General features: G+C 45.1%; 1 protein-coding gene across 2 annotated transcripts in view; it reads right to left on the minus strand.

Annotated features, from left to right (window-relative positions):
* Nucleotides 1-24,531, minus strand: part of FER (FER tyrosine kinase) — a 421,941-nt gene that overhangs the window by 166,363 nt on the left and 231,047 nt on the right. For both annotated transcript variants that reach the window (XM_054031951.1, XM_054031950.1), the window contains one exon: nt 13,363-13,419. In XM_054031951.1, the coding sequence (XP_053887926.1) occupies nt 13,363-13,419 (57 nt within the window). The remainder of the gene's footprint in view (nt 1-13,362; nt 13,420-24,531) is intronic.

Here is a 24,531-nt window from a genome sequence, read left to right on the forward strand (position 1 = left end):
GACATCCTCCCTTGGCCCTCCCCAGATAAGGTGGGAAGGATGGGATGGGGAGAGTGCGGGGGTCCCAAACTAGGGGTGGGGTCATGTGGGGGGTTGTCACAGGGGTTACTCCCCTGACTCCTAGCTTTCCCTCCCCCCCCCCCCCCAGATTTCCCCACCAGTTGCTGTCCTGGCCCGTCGGGGTAAGCAGCTGGTGCGCCTGGACACTTTGTTTCATTAGGTTTACCTACGTGCCTGCAGACGCTCAAGGTAAACAAACCATCTCGGCCCACCAGCGGCTTATCCTGATGGCCCGGGAGCCAAGTTTGCTGACCCCTGAATTATAGGGTCAGCTTATGAACAGGTTATAAAAATTTTCCATTTTTACTTATCCATCCGGGGGGAGGGGGGTTAGCTTATAAACGAACCTGCTTATGTATATAAGTATATATAAGGTAGGTCGATTTTATAGAAGTCGATCTTTAGAAAGCGATCTTATACAGTCGATTGTGTATGTCCCCCACTAAGCGCATTAAGACGGCAGAGTGCGTCAATACCGTGGCTAGGATTGAGTCATGGAGCTGTGCACTGTGGGTAGCTATCCCACAGTCCCTGCTGTCCACTGGAATTCTGGGTTAAGCTCCTGATGCCTGATGGGGCAAAAACATTGTCGCGGGTAGTTTTGGGTACACGTCACCAGTCTCCCCTCCCTCCCTCCCTCCGTGAAAGCAATGGCAGACAATCATTTCGCGCCTTTTTTCCTGGGTTACCCGTGCAGACGCAATAGCACAGCAAGCATGGAGCCCGCTCAGCTCACCGCTGCTGTTGTGAGCACAGCAAACCACCTCGCGCATTATCCTGCAGCATGTGCAGAACCTGGCTAGGAGCCACCAGCATGAGGATGATTGTGAGGAAGACATGGACACAGACGTTCCTGAAAACACAGGATGTGGCAATTGGGACATCATGGCGGCAGGTTGATACAGTGAAACACCGATTCTGGGCACGGCCAACAAGCACAGACCGGTGGGACCGCATAGTGTTGCAGGTATTGGATGATTCCCAGTGACTGAAACTTTTGCATGCGTAAGGCCACTTTCCTGGAACTTTGTGAGTTGCTTTCCCCCGCCCTGATGCGCAGGCATACCAAGATGAGAGCTGCCCTGACAGTTGAGAAACGAGTGGCGATAGCCCTGTGGAAGCTTGCAGTGCCTGACTACTACCGGTCAGTTGGGAATCAAATCCACTGTGGAGTGGACAAATCTACTGCGGGGGCTGCTGTGATCCAAGTAGCCAGGGAAATCAATACTCTTCTGCTAAGAAGCGTAGTGAGTCTGGGAAATGTGCAGGGCATAGTGGATGGCTTTGCTGCAATGGGTTTCCCTAACTGTGGTGGGGCGATAGACGGAACGCATATCCCTATCTTGGCCCCGGACCACCTTGCCAACCAGTACGTAAACCGCAAGGGGTACTTCTCAATGGTGCTGCAAGCACTGGTGAATCACAAGGGACGTTTCACTGACATCAATGTGGGATGGCCAGGAAAGGTGCATGACACTCGCATTTTTAGGAACTCTGGGCTGTTTGAACAGCTGCAAGAAGGGACTTACTTCCCAGACCAGAAGATCACTGTTGGGGATGTTGAAATGCCAATAGTTATCCTTGGAGACCCAGCCTACCCCTTGCTCCTATGACTCATGAGGCCATACACAGGCAGCCTGGACAGTAGAAAGGAGCAGTTCGAGTATAGGCTGAGCAAGTGCAGAATGGTGGTAGAACGTGCCTTTGGACGTTTAAAAGCTTGCTGGCACTGTCTGCTTACTAGGTTAGACCTCAGTGCAACCAATATTCCCATTGTTATTGCTGTTTGCTGTGTGCTCCATAATATCTGTGAGAGTAAGGGGGAGACATTTATGGCAAGGTGGGAGGTTGAGGCAAATCGTCTGGTGGCCAATTTTGAGCAGCCAGATACCAGGGCGATTAGAAGAGCACAGCTAGGCGCGCTGCGCATCAGAGAGGCTTTGAAAACCAGTTTCATGACTGGACAGGCTGGGTGTGTTTCTCCTTGATGCAAACCCGCCTTTGCTGATTTTAATTCCCTGTAAGCCAACCACCCTCCCCCCTTCGATCACAGCTGGCAAAGGAAATAAAGTCAGTATTGTTTTGAAACCATGCATTCTTTCTTTATTAACTAAAAAAAAAAAAGTGAGATAACTGACAAGGTAGCCCAGGTGGGGTGCGGGAGGAGGGAAGGACAAGGCCACACTACAAATCAAAACGGTTTGAATGACAGCCTTCTGTTGCTTCAGCCATAATCTGGAGTTAAGTGGCTGGGTGCCCAGAGCCTCCTCACCACCCCCTGCGTTCTTGGGCGTCTGGGTGAAGAGGATATGGAACTTGGGGAGGAGGACAGGCGGTTATACAGTGGATGCAGTGGCGGTCTGTGCTCTTGTTGCCTTTCCTGCAGCTCCACCAGACGCCTGAGCATGTCTGTTTGCTCTCCCATTAACCTCAGCATCGCCTCCTGCCTCTTCTCATCACGCTCACTGTATGCTTTCCTGGCCTCTGTCACTGTATGCCTCCATGCATTCAGCTGTGCCCTATCAGTGCGGGAGGACTGCATGAGCTTGGAAAACATGTCATCGCGAGTGCATTTTTTTTGCCTTCTAATCTGCAATAATCTCTGGGACGGAGATGATAGGGGGAGCGTAGAAATATTTGCATCTGTGGGGGGGATAAAAAGGGAGAGTAGAATTTAAGAAGATACATTTCTGAGAACAAAAGGGAGACTCTTTCACAGTGAATCAAGCAATTCACAGCAGACAGCACATGTGCTTTAGGTACAAGGTCGCATTTTGCCTTTTATATTGAGCGCCTGCCAGTATAGTGACACATCACACAGGGCGGGGCAACAGAATTCGGTTTCCAGGCAGCCATGGTAAGCCAAAGGGAATGTGGGGTTGGCTTCTTCTGCCTTTATAACATGTGGGAATGGTTTCAAACTGCAGTGCCCTCCTTTCCCATAGCAAGCAATGCCGGTTGGGTTTGCCATTTAAAAGGAGGGTCTGCGGTTTTCAGGTGGATGTGCAGCAAACCACTCCCTCCACCCCAGCGTGTGGCTATTCTCTGGGATGATCCCTTTTAGCTAAGCACAAACAGCCCAGCATGAATGGGATCCTTTTACTGTTCCCTTACAAAAATTCCCCTATTTCAACCAGGTGACCATGAATGATATCACTCTCCTGAGGCTAACACAGAAAGATATAGACCAAATGTTGATTGAATGCAATCAAAACCCAGGACCATTCGCTGCCATGCTTTGTGCTATAATGATTCCAGACTACTTGCTACTGGCTTGGCGTGGTAAAGTGTCCTACCGTGGAGGACGAACTAAGGCAGCCCTCCCCAGAAACCTTCTGCAAAGTCTTTCAGAGTACCTCCAGGAGAGCTTCATGGAGATGTGCCTGGAGGATTTCTGCTCCATCCCCAAACACATTAACAGACTTTTCCAGTAGCTGTACTGGCCGCGAATGCATCTCAAGTCTTCAGGGCAAATCAAACATTAAACACAATTGCTTCTAAACCCTGTAGTGTAGTTATAAATGTGCACTCACCAGAGGTGCCTTCTCCTGCTTCAGGGTCCGGGAACCCACCTTGAGAGGGTATTGGCTCCAGGGTGATGAAAAGGTCCTAGCTGCCGGGGAGAACAGATTCTCCGCTTGCCTGCTGCGCATTCTCCTCCTCCTTGTCCTCATCCACAAAAATCCTCCTCTCTGTTGCATGAGACTCCCCCCTTATAGCTGTCTACAGACAGTGGTAGGGTAGTAGTAGGGTCCCCCCCCAGAATGTCATGCAGCTGATCATAGAAGCGGCATGTATGAGGCTCTGACCCGGAGCGACCATTTGCCTCCTTTGTCTTTTGGTAGGCTTGCCTGAGCTCCTTAGCTTTCATGCGGCCCTGCTGTGTGTCCCTGTTGTAGCCTCTGTCCATCATGCCCTGTGCGATTTTGATATATTAGCATTTCTTCTTTTTGATCGTAGTTCGGCCTGCACAGATTCTTTTCCCCATACAGCAATCAGATCCAGTGTCTCCCGTTCGGTCCCTGCTGGAGCTCATTTGCAATTCTGGGACTGCATGGTCTCCTGTGCTGCTGAGCTCACCAGGCTGACCAAACAGGAAATTACATTAAAAATTTCCCAGGGCTTTTCCAGTTTACCTGGCTAGTGCATCGGAGATGAAAGTGCTGTCCAGAGTGGTCACATTGGAACACTCTGGGATAGCTCCCGGAGGCCAATACCATCTAATTGCACCTGCACTACCCCAAATTTGACCCAGGAAGGTTGATTTTAGCACTACTCCCCTCGCCGGGGAGAAGTACAGCAGTCAATTTTAAGAGCCCTTTAGGTCGACGGAATGGGATTGGTTGTGTAGATGCATTGCTTATAAAATCAACCCAATACGGCTAAATTTGACCTAACCTCGTAGTGTAGACCAGGGCTAAGAAACTATGAAAAGATTATATTCATGCAAAGGAGCAGACCATGCACAGGAGCACAAAATTGAAGGGCATATTTCCTTTGTCTGTGCTTGTTGGTTTTCTTTTTTTCCTTCCCCATCCCCCACAATTAGAATAGATATGACTAAATCTTAAAGCTATTCCTAGTTTATTTCTACACAGATCTCTTTCCTTATGTGTGCCTCTGTTTGGGGTTACATGACTTCAGTAAACATAGCCAGAATTTGCAGGAAGTGCTTTCCTTGTTTCTCTGAGTAAATGAGATTTTTTAAAATAATCACCACACATCTGTACATGAGCACACATACTAATGTGAAAAGAAAAAAAAAAAAAAAAAAAAAAAGGCGGGAAGACATACAAATAGTATGGAGAAAGATAAAACTCAGATGGATGATAGCAATGCTGTTATAGTTACAAGGTACTTCTATTCTAAATCCATACTTCTAAACACAACTTTGAAAAATGATCTTGCATTAAAAAAACCAAGATATAAAACAATTTATTTAAAATATTCAAGTCTGCACTTGTATAATATTCCTTATATACTATATTCCCTTCATGAAACTGAACTATAGAATTATTACATCCTCTACTATCTCAAGCCTCTGTTAACTTGTCTAAACTAAGATAAAAGGTGTATTTTTAAAACTTGTGGGCTAAAACATTTTCATGCTTTTTAAAACCCTAATTGTATTTGAACATGTTAGCTGGTCGAGGTGAACCACAGTTCACTACATAAAGTACGCATGTAATCCTAGTTTAGACAAGCCCAATGTCATGGTGATATTCTTTGGGCAAGAAAGTGCAAGCTGGAAATCCCTTTCAAGTCAGTTAGTATCGCCACTACATTAGTGGGGAAAAGAAAGAAAGAAAAAAAAAAAAAGGGTGCAAAGTTCTCTATGAGCGAAGCCTACTACTTCTACAGTGCTTCCTAGCAATGTCAGCCCAGGGAATGAGATAATGTTTTCACCCCTTGGGATCTCATCACCATAAGACTATTGAGCTGATCCATAAAAATGTTTAAAGAAAGTCTTTTACATTGGAGAAAATTTGGGAGAAGAGAACAGATTCAAGAAAAGCAGTTTTTCATAGGAACTTCAAGGCAGGAGCAAGCAAGAGATGCTGATGGGCTGGGAGCAAATTCTTTCTTTAAAAAAGGCTTGCAAAATGGTAAGGAACAGTATGAAAACCTCACGCCAGAGAACTAGCTCAATTAAAAATATCTATGAAAGTTTTCTATAGTCAGAAGTCTTCCTTTTGGACTGTCTTTTACCCTAGAGCTTTGCGCAGAAATCCGAATGGTATCAGTGGTGGTTCTACATACAAAATGAGGGTAGACTATGGCTCATTAAGTATTCTAAAATTCTCTCATGCCATTAATAACAGCAATGAGAAGTTCCAAGGGGTGCCCAGGCTGGGAAAACTGTGGAGCATTCACAGAAACTAGGTGCTTTTAACCATAATACATTACTAAAGTCACTTTGCAGCTCCTTCATTACTTAAATGATGGTGTTTTAGGAAATTTTTGACAGAAAATGCTCTTAAAAGTCATGTATTTAGATATTTTAAGTTAAGTACTTGTATTTTTTTTATTGTTCATAATGTTCCCTTTGAAGTTTGAAATTCATTTTTAATTTCCCATCAAGTTTGTATCCACAGCTCCAATCAGGACTGCTAATTTAAATAGAGGCACAAAACTAGAAACACTGAGCTGTGGCTGATATTTAACATTCATTTTTCTTCTGAAGATTAAAAAAAATGATTCTTTGTAACCCTTCTTGCACAGAGAGTGGCTCTCACAGAACATAGGCTACACACGGCATTGCTTTTGTGGAAGAAACAGAAACAGTAGCAATTTTTTAAAATTACCTGGCACTGCAAAGAGGACTATTAAGACAATTAAATTTACATGTGTCAAGGTAACGGATATATTTCAAACCTAAACTACTTGACAACACATTTTGTAATTTCACAGCTTTATAAAGCTGTGTTATTATATGGTTGATCTTTCTAGTTCTTTAAACAGGGATTCTTTTCTCCTCTCAGCGATTGGTAAGTAGCTTATACTTTGAAATCCAAACTTTGGACAGGTCATCTTTGAACCACAGCATTACTCTCACTCAGCAAGAGCTGTAGATGCTCCTATGTTTTGAAAAGGAAAATGGAGCATAACAATAGTTCATTTTACTCTATCCTGGTTAATTTTATTTTATTCCTTGTGAAGGAAGGCCATAGGTAATTGTACATAAGCAATCTCCATTCATTCTGGGGAAGACACTGCTCACCCATTTATTCTCAGTCTGTTCTTCAACCTGGTGACCACTATTTAGAAACTTTTAATACATCTAGAGGTGGTGGAATAGAATGTGAGTTGTCTATATGACTTAGCTAGTGTCTTCTGAGGTACTGCTAGTATTGCTCCATGCAGCTGTAAACAGAAAAGTCTGAACAGTGTAGCAATCAGCATCTTCCTCCCTCTTTTAATTTGGAGTAATCACAGCACATTTTTAAAGACCCTTACAGAGTCATAGATTTTAAGGTAGAAAGGACTATTAGATCTTTTACTCTGACGACCTATATAACTAGAGGCCTACCAAATTCATGGTCCACTTTGGTCAATTTCACGGTCATAGGATTTTAAAAATTCAGCTATTTAAAACTGAAATTTCATGGTGTTATAATTGTAGGGGTCCTAACCCAAAAAGGTGTTGTCGGGGGGGGGGGGGGGTGTCGCAAGGTTATTGTGGAGGATGTTGTGGTACTGCAACCCTTACTTCTGTACAGTGGCTGGCAGCAGCGCTGCCTTCAGAGCTGGGCAGCTAGAGAGCCTTGGCTGCTGGCTGGAAGCTCAGCTCTGAAGGCAGAGCCACCACTAGCAGCAGCGCAGAAGTAAGGATGGCGTGGTATGGTATTGCCACCCTTACTTCTGCACTGCTGCCTGCAGAGCTGGGACCTCAGTAAGCAGCCACCACTGTTTGGCCGCCCAGCTCTGAAGGCAGCAGCCACCCTTACTTCTGCACTGCTGCTGGTGTGCTGCCTTCAGAGCTGTGCACCCAGCCAACAGCCGCCATTCTCTGGCCGCCCAGCTCTGAAGGCAGTGCAGAAACAAGGGTGGCAATACCAAGACCCCCCTAAAATAACCTTGTGACCCCTCTGCAACTCCCTTTTGGGTCAGGACCCCTAATTTGAGAAACACTGCTCTCCCCCATGAAATCTGTATAGTAGAGGGTAAAAACACACAAAAGACCAGATTTCACGGTCCGTGACGCATTTTTCATGGCTGTGAATTTGGTAGGGTCCTATGCATAACACATACCTTGGAATTTCATCAAGATACTCTGGTATTGAGCCCAATAACACTGGGTCTACAATTTTTGAGAAGTCGTCTGCTTCAGAGATAAAATGTGCTATTTATTATGTATTTTGATGTGCTGAATTCAAATATGACAATTAAAACAACTGATTGGCTACTGTTTCTAAGATATTTACGTTTTTACAATTTATATCTATGTATATTGTGTAGATAGTAGAGTTTTAATCATAAATTGTAAACCTAGGTCTTTTCATGTGTTTATGGTTGCTTTCCAGGATAATATTTCACCTGTCCTGTTTATGTAACACTTTAAAAATCAGCAAAAGGGTTATATAAATAAAATGTATTATGAAACAAAAGGCAAAAAACTATTATGTACATAGTTTAGTCTTATTCAGTGTCTACTCGGCGCTTCTTGGCTTGTCTCTTGTATTCATTAAATGGAGCATCTCTTGTCACTGTCCAGCAATAGTCTGCAAGCATTGATGGGCTCCATTTGCCCTGATAGCCTTTCTCCATTGTTGCAATGTCCTGGTGAAATCGCTCGCCGTGCTCGTCGCTCACTGCTCCGCAGTTCGGTGGAAAAAAATCTAGATGAGAGTGCAAAAAATGTATCTTTAGTGACATGTTGCAACCAAGGCTTTTGTATGCCTTGAGGAGGTTTTCCACCAACAACCTGAAGTTGTCTGCCTTGTTGTTTCCAAGAAAATTTATTGCCACTAACTGGAAGGCTTTCCATGCCGTCTTTTCCTTGCCACGCAGTGCATGGTCAAATGCATCATCTCGAAGAAGTTCACGAATCTGAGGACCAACAAAGATACCTTCCTTTATCTTAGCTTCACTTAACCTTGGACATTTTCCACAGAGGTAATTGAAAGCTGCTTGTGTTTTGTCAATGGCCTTGACCAAGTTCTTCATCAGACCCAGCTTGATGTATAAGGGTGGTAACAAAATCTTCCTTGATTCCACAAGTGGTGGATGCTGAACACTTTTCCTCCCAGGCTCCAATGACTGTCGGAGTGGCCAATCTTTCTTGATGTAGTGGGAATCTCTTGCACGACTATCCCATTCGCAGAGAAAACAGCAGTACTTTGTGTATCCAGTCTGCAGACCAAGCAAGAGAGCGACAACCTTCAAATCGTCACAAAGCTGCCACTGATGTTGGTCATAGTTTATGCACCTCAAAAGTTGTTTCATGTTGTCATAGGTTTCTTTCATATGGACTGCATGACCAACTGGAATTGATGGCAAAACATTGCCATTATGCAGTAAAACAGCTTTAAGACTCATCTTCGATGAATCAATGAACAGTCTCCACTCATCTGGATCGTGAACGATGTTGAGGGCTGCCATCACACCATCGATGTTGTTGCAGGCTACAAGATCACCTTCCATGAAGAAGAATGGGACAAGATCCTTTTGACGGTCACGGAATATGGAAACCCTAACATCACCTGCCAGGAGATTCCACTGCTGTAGTCTAGAGCCCAACAGCTCTGCCTTACTCTTGGGTAGTTCCAAATCCCTGACAAGGTCATTCAGTTCACCTTGTGTTATGAAGTGTGGTTCAGAGGAGGAGGATGGGAGAAAATGTGGGTCCTGTGACATTGATGGTTCAGGACCAGAAGTTTCATCCTCTTCCTCGTCTGACTCAAGTGAGAATGATTCTGGTGAATCAGGAACCGGCAGTCCTTCTCCGTGGGGTACTGGGTGTATAGCTGATGGAATGTTTGGATAATGCACAGTCCACTTTTACTTCTTTGATACACCTTTCCCAACTGGAGGCACCATGCAGAAGTAACAATTGCTGGTATGATCTGTTGGCTCTCTCCAAATCATTGGGACTGCAAAAGGCATAGATTTCCTTTTCCTGTTCAACCACTGGCGAAGATTTGTTGCACAAGTGTTGCAGCATATGTGTGGGGCCAACCTCTTGTCCTGATCTCCAATTTTGCAGCCAAAATAAAGGTGATAGGCTCTCTTAACCCTGTGCTATTGTGATGCAAAAGTCACTTCACCACAAACATAGCAGAAGTTATCTGCACTGTTCACACAAGTACGAGGCATCTCTGCTCACTTTGGCTAAACAGAAATGTGTCCCTTTGCAAAATCAAACACTGACAAATAAGCGAGCACGACACTGTATGATTTCTAGAGCTGATATAGGGCAATTTGTTCAGCAGTGTGATGTAAGCTTCGTTATGATTGCATCATCCATGACTTCTAGGAATAACATGATGCAATTCATATCATGTATGACGCCATACCAGCTTCAGATTGCATCATTCATTGTTTTGCCTAAAAAGCAAGTACTGTCCAAACCCAGTCAAAGATTTATTCATAGATCCAGTCAAAGATGTATTTTAGTCATTTCTGGTTTAAATTGAGATCTCTTCCCTTTATAACTCATTTATCCTCCGCCATTCCCAAGTCAAGGGTCGTATATACTGACCCAATAGCATATCTTGAAAACTAGAGCCAATCAACAATTTTAAGCATCATTTTTGTTCTCAGTGACCCAGAATTAGTAAAGTTTGACTACATTTATTTCAGAAGCATTTTGGCTGTAGAGTAGTGTAATTTGTGTTTGATTAAAACATGCTTTCCAAGAAGGCATCCAGTGCTGATCTGAAGACTTCAAATGAAGGAGAATCCACCACTTTCCATGGTAGTTTGTTGCAATGTCTAATCACCCTCACTATTAAAAATATGAGCCATTATTACCCAGTATTTTCTCCCCATGGAGGTACTTATAACCATATTCAAATCACTTCTTGAACTTCATTTTGATAAGCTAAACAGAATGAGTTATTTAAGCGCTTGTCTACACAAACACTTAGTTTGTGGCAAGCTGGGGTGTAAATCTATCCTACACTAATTTATTGGTTGTCAAGTGTCCACGTGGATTCTGCTGCCATGCAGTAAAATTTCCCTAGTGTGCTTTAATCTACTCCCATTACAAAGGGTGCAGCAGGCTAATGCATTATAGACTTACACCTTAGCTTCCCCCCAAACTAAGCATTTGTGTAGACATTGTTTCCTGCACACATAATTTTTGTGGCTTTTCTCAGAACCTCCAAATTTTTAACATCACTTTAAAAATGTGGACATCAGAAAAGGAGGTAATATTTCAGTAGTGGTCTCACTAATGCTGTATAAGGGGGAAGTCACCTCCCTACTCCTACTTACTAGTCCCCTGTTTATACATCAAAGGATTGCATTAGCCTTTTTTGCCACAGCATCACTCTGGAAGTTCATGTTCTAGCATTTGTCTGCTATGATCCCTAAATCCTTTTCAAAGTCACTTCTTTACAGGATACCATCCCCCATTCTGTAGGAGTGGCCTGAATTCTTTGTTCCTAGATGTATGACCTCACAGTTAACAGTTAAAATATATTTTGTTTGAATGGGCCCATCTTATCAAGCGATCCAAATCACTTTGTATTACTGCCCAGTTCTCATTATTTACCATTCCTCTAATATTCGTGTCATCTGCAAATTTTATCAGCAATGATTTTATATTTACTTAATAAAAATGTTCAACAGTGGGCCTAGAACAGATACCTGCAGAGCCCCAGTAGAAACACTTCTATTCAACAATTTCCTACTGACAGCTGATTTTTTGAGACCTGCCAGTTAGCCAATTCTTAATCCATTTAACAATGATGTACTGATATTGTCTAGTACTGATTTTTAAATGAGAATGTCAAATGCCTTACAAAAGTCCAAGTACATTACATCTGCGTAACCTTTATCAAACATGAAATCGCATTAAAAAAATCGGTTTGTTTGACAAGCCCTATTCTTCCATAAAATCATGTTAATTAGCATTAAGTATAATCCAACCCTTTAATTCTTTATTGATTGAATCCTATATCAGCTTTTACGTTATTTTGCCCAGGACTGATGGCAGGCTAACTGGCCTATAATTATCATCATTCAGCTTGACCTTTTTGAATTTGGCATGACTTTTTCTATTCTTCTGGATTTTCCCCAGTATTCCAAGATTTATTAAAAATTAACATGAGGGGATCAAGGGTGTTTTATGCCAACTCTTTTACAATTCTTAGATGTAAGTTATCTGGGCCTGCTGATTTATCCCTACTAGGTACTGTTTCACATCCTTCTTAATTAGTAATTGACTGGAAAGTAGTTCACCGTCTTCATGTGATATGAGTAAATTATCCTACTCCTTTCCAGATACAGAAATGAAATACTTATTGAACATTTCTGCCTTTTCTGCATGTGGTTGCGCCTGAATCAGTTCTTTTACATAACAGCAATATACATGCACAATTGAGGCAATTTTCTTTCACAAGAAGTAATTCTTCAGTTATTGGATGTTCTGTAAATTTTTCTGTCAAACCATATCTTGATGTAATCATAACTCATTTTACTAAATTATTTTTTCATGCACAGTTATTTAACTTCTTTTACTTAATGTTGAAATGTATTACTTTTGTTCAATGACTCATTGTGTCTGTCTTGCTCACCTAGGGATAATTAATGTTTGTTTTTGTGAGAAGGCCTTGATTGATGCCAGAAATGTGTATTTTTTCCAGCTTGCTGCTTTTCCATGTTCTTCAGTAGAACTGGCATTATAACTGTGTAGCATTTTTAGTGGATATAATTCTTTGTTTATCTAATGGCAGTTTGTGTTTTTGTTTCCTTAGGCTTTCAAATGGATTTTATCCTGTGCAGCAGAATGCTTTGACAGAATTTTCCTCTCCTGTTCTTTGAACGGTTCATCAATTCTTACAGTATAAAGAACATACACATTTTATGCTAAGTCAACTGTCTTTGTGTGTGTTGTTTGATTTAAACCACTTTTCAGGTTTTGGGGCATATTCTAGAGCATTAGAGGCAGTGTAGTATAGTGGATTAAACACGGAGTTGAGAACTGGGAATTCCTGAACATTAATTTCAGTACTTGTGCTAACTCACCATGTGGTTTGGCATCAGTTTCACCAAATATAAAATAGGCTATAGGGCTAGTTACTTACCTAACTTATAGAAGTGTTCTAAAGATTTATGTTTATAAGTGTTAAGTATTATTTTGACTAATGCATCTATTGTGATGTTTCCTACACTACTATTTTACTTGCCTTATTACACTGAGCAGGTCATACAAAGTCAGTTCAGTCCACATAAAGCATCCTATTTTTATCAGCTCACTAATTTATGTAAGCACCTTTATTACTTTACAGTAACATTCCTCATTGCTTGCATTTTTACAAAACATAAAATTAGATTGTTAAAAATCAATATGTATATGTAAATGTATGAAATATGCAAGCTGCTCTTAAAACACTTATACCAATCAACAAAAGACAGAGAACATTTATTATTTACTAGTAAACATGGTGTACTTTTATGTATGCTGAAATTCAATGCTATTTGCAATGCATTAAACCATATGAATGACTACAAAGAAATGTTTACTAGAAAAATAAAAACTCAAAAAATAAGAAAACTACAGACTTCACAATCAATACATACTTGGAACTCATAGGCAAAGGATTTTTTTTTCATTTAGTTCTGTTGATTACTTACTTTACCCAGTAATTCTCCCAGTGTGACATCTTCATGATTGAGAACCCATTTCTTATCCTACAGCAAAAGGAAAAAAAAACAGTTGCTAAGTCCATGCAAGAGTATATTTCCTAAAAGATGTATTTGAGCTAGTAGAAATAGACCTAAGGAATATTTCATTCAGATCATTCAATCAACAGCATGCCAAGACATTATAACCTCAAGAGCTATAAAACAGATTTAAGAAATGTTGCTGCACAATAGAATATTAAAATTTACATTATAGCAAATTTCTCCTTCAGCATGATACTATACATTGTGACAGACCCAGACCAGTGGGGTACAGGAGTCTGGTAGAGGGCAAATATACTGGTCACTGGATGAGTAGTTTTCTGTTTCCTGAGTGACCAGAGAAGGGGCTGCACTAGAGTAATCAGGAACCTGCTAGAACCAGTTAAGGCAGCCAGGCTAATTAGGACACCTGATGCCAATTAAGAAGAAGCTGCTAGAATCAATTAAGGCAGGCTAATCAGGGCACCTGGGTTTTACAAGGAGCTCACTTTAGTTTGTGGTGAGAGTGTGAGGAGCTGGGAGCAAGACGTGCGAGGAGCTGAGAGTGAGAGGGTGTGCTGCTGGAGGACTGAGGAGCACAAGTGTTATCAGACACCAGGAGGAAGGTCCTGTGGTGAGAATAAGGAAGGTGTTTGGAGGAGGCCATGGGGAAGTAGCCCAGGGAGTTGTAGCTGTCATGTAGCTGTTACAGGAGGTACTATAGACAGCTGCAGTCCACAAGGCCCTGGGCTGGAACCCGGAATAGAGGACGGGCCCGGGTTCCCCCCAAAACCTCCCAATTGACCTGGACTGTGGGTTCTTCCAGAGAGGAAGGTCTCTGGGCTGTTCCCCAACCCACATGGTGAATCTCTGAGGCAAGAAAATCTGCAAATAAGTGCAGGACCCACCAAGATAGAGGAGGAACTTTGTCACACTGGTGTCAGGGATGGGATCTTGGGTTGCTCAGCATGGCGGAAGAAGGAGGGTGATTTAAAAAACAACAACAACAACAACAACAACCCAAAAACAAAAAAGGGAGAGGGTTTATTTTTTTTCGCCACAATGGATGACGTAGTGCGGGCACTGATACAAGCTACGGCGGCCCAGCAGGAGGCTACCTGTCTCCAGGCAGCCGCCCAACAGGAGGCAGTGCGGCTGCAGCAAGAGACTAATCGCCTGCTGATGGACCAGGCTGCTCAAGACCAAGCTATGTTGTGGGAACTGGTAAACCAGGTAAAGTCCCTTACAGAGCTGAATCGTGGCCATGATGGGACGTGGCTCATACGGGCCAGCCATTGGCTGCAGAAAATGACATGGGAGGATGATATAGAGGCACACCTTCTGGCCTTTGAGAGGACAGCCCTACTGGAGGCCTGGCCTCGAGATCAGTGGTCTGGCATCCTTGCCCCATTCCTGTGTGGGGAGACCCAGAAGGCTTACCATGATCTGCCTGAAGAGGCTGCAGCAGACTACCCGCAGATGAAAGCAGAGATCCTGGCCAGATCTGGGGTAACAACAGCAGTGCGGACCCAGCACCATCACGGTTGGAGGTACCAGGAAGACAAATCCCCGCGGTCCCAATTGTATGACCTCATCCATCTCGCACAAAAGTGGTTGCAAACAGAGTCCCGGAGTCCGGAAGAGATACTAGCGGTTCTGGTCATCGACCAATACATGAGGGGACTACCACTAGACTTTCATGCCTGGGTAAGCCAGAATGAACCCTCCACCTATGACGAGGTTGTCGCCCTGGTAGAGAGGCGAAGGACAGCAAGGGAGCTGACCCGACCAGTAAAGGAAGAGGCACCCCGGGTTAAACTAGCAGCACCAAGCCCTAAAGTTCAGGTGACTGGGCCACCAGGAGGGCCCAGGTGGAAAAAGAGAGAGGCTGAAGGCCCATCAGAGGCCACAAAGAGTCGGAGCACTGAGGGAGAAGAGGATCGTGATGTTAGACTGCCCAAACCAAGAGACCGGGGAACGCCTAGGGCTCCATACAGATGTTACGCCTGCGGGGAGTGGGGACACACAGCTGCACAGTGTCCCAATGCTGAGGAGCCTATGCAGTGTAACCTGGGGAACTGGGCAGATCCATGCTCCCTAATCCACCTTGTGGGGGTCTCACTAACCCTACACATGTATACCAGACCAGTGAAACTAAATGGGGTAGGGACCACGGCACTGGTTGATTCGGGGAGTGCTATCACGCTTATCTCAGGGAAGCTCGTGAAGCGTAGTCTGCTGCTGCAGGCTAAACGTACGGGGATAATGTGTCCATGGGACAGTTAGTTACTACCCCCCACCATCCCAGTAAAAATTGAGATCCAAGAGAACACTACTGAGGTAGCAGCAGGTGTATTCCCTAAACTCCCATACCCGGTGCTCATAGGGAGGGACTTCCCAGGGTTTGGAAACTTACTCCCAAGTAGGGGGATTGGAGGAAGATGGGGACCCTAAAATTGGTGAGGCATCCACAGCAGACTGTGAACACCCAATCTTCTCTGAAATATCCCCAGATTTGTTCTCCACTCCCAGACAGGGTAGAAAGACAAAAAGGGAAAGAAGGGCAGCTAAGGCCTTGGGAACCCGAATACTGACCCAAAGCCAGAGGGTCGCTCTTGTAGGTAGGTGGACCTGCACAGCTGAAAAGGAGGCCACGCAGGAGGGAGAAGCACCTGAGTCTGGCCCCCACCCTAATGCTTCTGAACCAGTAGAAGCAACAGAGCCTGGGCCCCTAGATCTTGGGCAGATTAGCCCCGGGAGAGGAAATTTTGGACAGAACCAGGCAGAAGACCCAAGTTATGACAACATTAGGAAGGAGGTGACTGAAATAGATGGGATCCCCGTGGAAGGGAAAACCCAGGGACCAGGACCCTACTTCATAATGAAGAAGGATTTCTTATACCGGGTTGCACCAGTACAGGGGCAGATCCTAGTACCTCAAAAACACCAGAACGCTGTATTAAGTCTTGCTCATAGTCATCTTTTTGGGGGGCATTTAGGGGTAGAGAAGACCATGGCACGAGTCCTACGACAGTTCTTCTGGCCCGGAGTACATGAAGAAGTGCGGAGGTACTGTGCCTCCTGCCCCGAGTGTCAGCTGCACAGTCCCCGTCCCCACTTGAGGGCACCTTTAGTACCCCTTCCCATGATAGAGGTCCCCTTCGAGCGAATAGCCATGGATCTACTGGTACCCCTGGAGAAGACGGCTCGGGGCCACCAATATATACTTGTTGTTTTGGACTATGCTACTCACTACCCAGAAGCCGTCACCCTGCGGAACACGGCCTCTAAAACTATAGCCAAAGAGCTGGTGGGGATCTTTGCCCGAATGGTGCTACCGAAGGAGATATTAACCGACCAAGGAACCCCATTTATGTCGAAGCTAATGAAGGACCTCTGTACGCTGCTCCATATACATACCCTGAGAACTTCGGTCTACCGTCCGCAGACTGATGGGTTGGTAGAAAGGTTTAACCGAACCCTCAAGGCTATGATAAGGAAGGTGGTAAGTCGGGACGGGAAGGATTGGGACCCCTACTACTCTACCTTATGTTCGCTATCCGGGAGGTACCTCAGGCCTCAACTGGGTTTTCCCCCTTCGAGTTATTATATGGACATCACCCCCCGTGGCATACTAGATATTGCCAAAGAGATCTGGGAAGAGGAACCCAATGAGGAGAGAAATATAATAGAGCATGTAATGCAGATGCGAGACTGGATAGCCCGGGTTACCCCTATTGTACGGGAACATTTGGAGAAGGCACAGGAGGCCCAGCGAACCCATTACAATCGCCAAGCAAAAGTGCGACAGTTCCAACCAGGGGATCGGGTTATGGTGTTGGTACCCATGGCAGAAAGCAAGCTTCTGGCACAATGGCAGGGGCCCTATGAGGTGGTTGAACCCGTGGAGGAAGTAACCTACAAGGTGCGGCAGTCAGGACGCAGAAAACAAGAGCAGATTTATCACGTTAACCTTCTGAAACCCTGGCATGCACGAGAAGCTTGCACAACGGTCCAAACAGACCTAACCCAGGAAAACAAGCCTTCCAAACAGGTGAGAGCATCTCCCGATTTAACACCAGACCAGAAGAATGAGGTGTATGAGATGATCTTCCGGAACCAAGATGTGTTCTTGACAAAACCAGGTCGAACAACCGAGACATATCACCACATCGTCACGAACCCTGGGGCCAGAGTAACAATGAGGCCCTATCGGGTGCCAGCGGCAAAAAGGGAGGAAATAAAAGCAGAAGTAAAAAAAATGCTGGAGTTGGGGATCATCGAAGAATCCCACAGTCAGTGGTCCAGCCCAATCGTGCTGGCATCCTGATGGCACCACAAGATTTTGCAACGACTTCCGGCGACTAAACGAAGTATCCCAGTTCGACGCGTACCCCATACCTCACATAGATGAGCTAGGGGACCGTCTGGGTAATGCTCGGTACTTGACTACCCTAGACTTGACAAAGGGGTACTGGCAGATTCCCCTTGCAGAAGATGCAAAGGAAAAGACTGCGTTCTCTACGCCAGAGGGTCTTTTTCAATATACTGTCCTCCCTTTTGGACTACATGGGGCCCCAGCTACCTTCCAGCGCCTCATGGACAAGCTATTACGCCCGCATAACAGTTATGCTGCTGCTTACTTGGACAATGTGGTCATTCATATCCCAGACTGGGAAACCCACCTGGAGAAGGTAGAGGCAGTCCTCGATACCTTCAGGCGAGCTGGCCTTACAGCAAACCCTGCCGAGTGCGGCTGTAGGGTTTACAGAGGCCAAATATCTTGGCTACACTGTGGGAAAAGGTTGGTAAAACCCCAAGTGAACAAGTTAGAGGCCATCCAAAACTGGCCCCGACCAAGTCGCAAGAAACAAGTCCGGGCGTTCCTAGGTGGGGTGGGGTATTACCGACGATTTATCCCCCACTTTGCCACAGGGGCAAGCCCCCAACAGACCTAGTGAAAGCCTGTGGAGCTGATCTGGTGAGATGGTCTGACGCAGCAGAGGAAGCATTCACAGACCTACCGACTGCCCTCTGCAGTAACCCCGTACTGATAGCCCCTGATTTCACCAAGGACTTTATCCTGCAGACGGATGCATCGGAAGTAAGGTTGGGGGCCGTTCTATCACAGATGGTCGGGGAGGAGGAACACCCAATTCTATACCTCAGTCGGAAACTCCTTCCAAGGGAACAAAAATATGCAGTGGTGGAGAAAGAATGCCTCGCTGTAAAATGGGCCATGGAAACATTGCGCTACTCCCTGCTTGGGCGCAGATTTGTCCTCATGACCGACCATGCCCCCCTTCAATGGATGCAGCGGAACAAGGAGGAGAACACAAGGGTGACCAGATGGTTTTTATCCCCCCAATCTTTCCAGTTCCGTGTGCAACACAAAGCAGGGAGCCGTCATGGCAACGCCGATGGCTTGTCACATGTGCACTGTCTGGCGTCCCAAGTTGCCAAACCCCTTGGTGTTGAGCAGGGGGAAGGGATATGTGACAGACCCAGACCAGTGGGGTACAGGAGTCTGGTAGAGGGCAAATATACTGGTCACTGGATGAGTAGTTTTCTGTTCCCTGAGTGACCAGAGCAGGGGCTGCACTAGAGTAAACAGGAACCTGCTAGAACCAGTTAAGGCAGGCAGGCTAATTAGGACACCTGGAGCCAATTAAGAAAAAGCTGCTAGAATCAATTAAGGCAGGCTAATCAGGGCAACTGGGTTTTACAAGGAGCTCACTTCAGTTTGTGGTGAGAGTGTGAGGAGCTGGGAGCAAGAGGTGCGAGGAGCTGAGAGTGAGAGGGTGTGCTGCTGAAGGACTGAGGAGCACAAGTGTTATCAGACAGCAGGAGGAAGGTCCTGTGGTGAGAATAAGGAAGGTGTTTGGAGGAGGCCATGGGGAAGTAGCCCAGGGAGTTGTAGCTGTCATGCAGCTGTTACAGGAGGCACTAGAGATAGCTGCAGTCCACAGGGCCCTGGGCTGGAACCTGGAGTAGAGGGCGGGCCCGGGTTCTCCCCAAACCTCCCAATTGACCTGGACTGTAGGTTCTTCCAGGGGGGAAGGTCTCTGGGCTGTTCCCCAACCCACATGGTGAATCTCTGAGGCAAGAAAATCCTCCAATAAGCGCAGACCCACCAAGATAGAGGAGGAACTTGTCACAACATGTAAATAGAGCACAACAGGCACTATTTTCATAAAGCTCAGGATCTGATATCTGCTATTGCTGATTTTAAAAATGACCTTAGTCAAAACAAGGAGATAAGGAGACTTCCTTTTGCAATATAAAAAAACAACAAACCTAATTCTGACTTAATCCAACAAAATGGTTTCCCTTCCAGTACATTGTAAAAAGAACCAGTTTTTCTACAGATGAACTGGCAATGTGTTAGCATTTATTAAACCTACTGTGTGCAGTTTCATGTATTTCTCAGGTAATATCCTGTAGTATAATAAAACAACCAAACATCAATTATAGTGTCAGTACAGTACTGAAGACCAGTCATGCAAACATTCTATTACAGAACAGCATATGCATTAAATGGCTGCAATAGCCGCTGACTGCACTGGGACACATTTGGATTGATACAAACACCTTTTGTTGAAACATTTCCAGAGCTGTATTTTAATACTAATAGGTATGGTTATGCAGAGGGATTATTTATTTCTGTTTATTTCTTTAGATTCTTCCAGCATATGATACTCTAGGCACCACGCAAATACCATCAGCAATAATATCTTATATGAAAATTTATCATCACACTTACACCATGGATCTGTCCATTACTAATGAAACAAACCCAAATTTAAACCAGTCTTTTGCCATCCCATCAATCCATTTTCTCCCTGAATCTCAAGAGTAAAAGGTGGGTTTTGTAGCATGCCTGGTAAAATAGCAAATCTAGCCTTCATGCACCAACAGAAAACAAATTCCAAAGTCAAGGACCTCCTTACCTGTTTCCTCCCTCAAAATGAGAGAGGTCAAGTTTGAGCAGCAGCACTAATCACAGTTGCAACAGAGAAAATAAGGTGGTCTCTCAGGTAAACCAATCTCAAAATATTCCGGGTTGTAAACATATTGACAGCCAGTGCAGATTACAGATTAGGGGTATAATGTGCTAATTTTTTATATTGCACTGCTTAATAATCAAGTGGCTGCACTGAGCATTAACTTCAGTTTTATAATGGTCGTACTGTGGAACATGTAGAAAAATGTAATCTAAAGGTGACAGCAACGTCATTAACTGACCAGAATTAAACTGAATTGATTTAAAGTCTTTCGGATTCTCTTTTTTCTGATATTTAGTGTTGATTTAAAGGCTCCTTTGTGCCACCAATGTTAACCTAAAATTAAGAGCTGCAATGTATTGTAAATACACCTTCGTTGGTCATGGATTAACTGAGAACAAGTTCTGCTTTCTAAGAAGTTTTTTTAAAACAAGCTTATTCTCAGCCAAAATCCAAAACCTGATCTAATTTTGCTAAATTCAAAAATGTATCCTGGCTGTAGGACAATTTACAATCAATTTAGTAGACTTATTTAGGATTTTAAAGTGCATACTTTATTTGCTTTTCTTAAATTAGATATATTTTAAAATCTGAACCTCTACATTTTCTCATCTGGACAGAGGGGGAAAAATAGGAAGCTTTTCTTTTATCAAATGGATTGAGGGAGCTAATTAAAAAAATATTATTTCTCAATCTGCTGCAGACTTCCCCCTCCTTTCTTTTGACTGTACTGTCCCCTTTGCTTCCATAAGTGGAGGGGGCTGGGATCCTGTAGCAGAACAAATATGACCACCATTTTGCAGTCTGTGTTAAAGACAAAAAGATATTAAAATAATTTTTATGGCTGAGACACACAAACTAAGAAGAGAGAAGACATTTTTACACCTTCATCTGTAGGTTTCAACACAGACTGTTTTACTATTTTCTTTAGGGTTACCATATTTCAGCGAGCAAAAAAGAGGACGGGAGGAGCCCCGCCCCTGCCCCTCCCACTTCCCGCCCCCCCTGACCTCCCAACCCTCCCCCCGTTCCTTGTCCCCTGACTACCCCCTCCTGGGACCCCTGCCCCTAACTGCCCCCCAGGACTATCTAAGCCTCCCTGCGTCTTGTCCCCTGACTGCCCCAACCTTTATCCACACCCCCACCCCCAGACAGACCCCTGGGACTCCCACGCCCCATCCAACCACTCCCCACCCCCTGACAGCCCCCCCCCAGAACTCCCAACCCATCTAAACCCCTCTGCTCCCTGTCCCCTGACTGCTCCGATCCCTCTCCGCACTCCTGCCCCCTGACAGCCCCCCCCAGAACTCCCAACCCATCTAAACCCCTCTGCTCCCTGTCCCCTGACTGCTCCGATCCCTCTCCCCACTCCTGCCCCCTGACAGCTCCCCCCCAGAACTCCCAGCCCCCTACCCCCCCCGCTCCTTGTCCCCTGACTGCCCCCTCCTGGGACCCCTGCTCCTAACTGCCCTCCAGAACCCCACCCCCTACCTAAGACTCCCTGTTCCTTGTCCCCTAACTGCCCCCTCCTAAGACCCCCCCCCCAACTGCCCACCAGGACCCTACCCCCTACCTGTACCCTGACTGCCCAAAACTTTCTCCACTCCCCCCAAAAAGCCCCCCCCGTTTCTTGACTGCCCCCTCCAGAACCTCCCTGCCCCTTCTCCTGCCCCCCTTACCCTGCTGCTCAGAACAGGGTGTTGGGCTCTGTGCGAGCCGGACACGTGGCTGAGCTCCCCAGCACAACAAAACCCGGTCCCTGGCCCTGCACAACAAAACCCGGTCCCAGATCCGGACCGGGTTGCAGGGGAGAGCTGCCCTTGTATCAGCACAAAGTGCTCTCGCTCCCGTTTTGCTACGCTGCATGGCAGAAACCGCTCCCAGTTGCAAAAGGGGAGGGCTGCACTTTGTGCTGAGACACTTGCTCAGAATGCAGGGCGGAGCTCCTCTCCAGCTGCTCCAGAGTCCAGCCCGGGACTTCCCTGCAGCCCTCCCAGCCGCTCCGGGGGAGGGGGGAAATCCCGGACATTGTGAGTGCTTTACAAATTCCCCCCGGACGCTATTTTTAGCACAAAAAGGAGGACATGTCCGGGTAAATCCGGACGAATGGTAACCCTAATTTTCTTGTACCTAACAGAATACTTGGCTTTTGTCGCTTTGCTTCATCTCCTTGACAACATTTAAGATCATCCTAAACATATTCTGCTTGTTTTCGTTTGTCTCTTTTAATTTTGCAGCTGAGTGTTTTTTTTTTTTTTTTTTTTAAGGTGATGGAGTATGTGAAAAATATTAAATTTTTAGATTCTTTTGGACCAATCTGATTCCTAAGAAATTATCAGATTTGTTCTAATCAGACAGTAAAATCTCTTCTGTATTGATCAGTGATTGGGACATCATTTGGGGACCTCCTATCAGAGAATCATAGAAAGGTAAGGCTAGAAGGGACCTTGGGAGGTCAATCTAGTTCCCCCACCCACATGGAGGCAGGACCAAGTATACTTCGACCATCCCTGACCGGTGTTTGTCTAACCTGTGCATAAAAACCTCCAATGATAGGAATTTCACAACCTCCCTTAGAAGTCTATTCCATATCTTAACTACCCTTAAAGTTAGAAAGAGTTTCCTAGTATTGAACCTAAACTTCTCTGACTGCAGATTAAGCCCATTACTACTTCTCCTACCTTCAATGGACATGCAGAACAACTGATTACTGTCCTCTTTGTAACAGACCTCAATACATTTGAAGAGTATCAGGCCCCCCCTCAGTCTTCTGTTCTCAAAACTAAACATGCCCACTTTTTTTTTTTTTGTAACCCTTTCCTCATAGGTCAGGGTTTCTAAACCTTTTATCATTTCTGGTGCTCTCCTCTGTCCACATCTTCCTTGAAACATGGTGCCCAAAACTGGGACACAGTACTCCAGCTGAGACCTCAGTAGAGTGGGACAATTACCTCCTATCTCTTAGGGTACATCTACACTGGCAATACCATGTAGAGTACAGACACTGCATGCCCAGCTAGCATAGGTATAAATAGCCGTATGGGTGACGAGGCACTGCTTAGGCAAACAATGTACAGACATGTCAGTACTGTAGATTATATACCCTACACAGCTCTCTATATACCCCAAAAGTGCCACCCACATCAGGGCCGGCTCCAGGGTTTTGGCTGCCCCAAGCAGCCAAACAAACAAACAAACAAAAAAGCCGCGATCGCGATCTGTGGTGGCAATTCGGCAGAAGGTCCTTCGCTCCAAGCAGGAGTGAGGGACCATCCGCCGAATTGCCGCCGAACAGCTGGACGTGCCGCCCCTCTCCGAAGTGGCCACCCCAAGCACCTGATTGGTAAGCTGGTGCCTGGAGCTGGCCCTGACCTACATCTACACTGCTATTTTTAGCAGATTACTATTTCACTGCCAGAGCCTATCCCTACTGCGGAGAAATGCTCTGGCAGCAAAAAAAGGCTCTGGCAGGAAAGAGACAGTGGGGAAAAGGATCTGACAAGGAGGAGGCAGCAGGAAAAGGAACAGCCAAAGCCTTTCCCTGCTGTGTGGCTTGTGCCAAAGCCTTTCACTGCCGCGTGTAGCTACACACTGCAGTATGGATGCAGCCTGCCTTTCACTGCCGCATGTTGCTACATGAACCCTACATGTTGCCATAAACATCGACACAGCCTTATATATGGCACTCCTGTTAATACACCCCAGAATAGCAGCTTTTTTCGCAACTGCATCAAATTGATGACTCACAATCAATTTGTGTTCCACAATATCCCCTAGATAGTTTTCAATACTACTGCTTAGCCAGTTATTCTCCATTTTGTAAATGTGCATTTGATTTTTTTTTCTTCCCAAGAGTAATACTTTGCACTTGTCTTTACTGAATTTCATCTTGATGATTTCTGATCAATTCTTCAATTTGCCAAGGTCATTTTAAATTCCAATCCTGTCCTGAGAATGTCATGGGGGACTGTATCAAAAACCTAACTAAAATCAAGATATATCATGTCTACAGCTTCCCCACTATCCACTTGGCCAGTAACCCTGTTAAAGAAGGAAGTTAGGTTGGTTTGGCATAATTTGTTCTTGATGAATCCATGCTGGTTCTCCTAATAACTCTATTGTCTTCTAGGTGCTG

The sequence above is a fragment of the Malaclemys terrapin genome, chromosome 6, assembly GCF_027887155.1.
Source record: "Malaclemys terrapin pileata isolate rMalTer1 chromosome 6, rMalTer1.hap1, whole genome shotgun sequence".
In the NCBI taxonomy this organism is placed as follows: domain Eukaryota; kingdom Metazoa; phylum Chordata; order Testudines; family Emydidae; genus Malaclemys; species Malaclemys terrapin.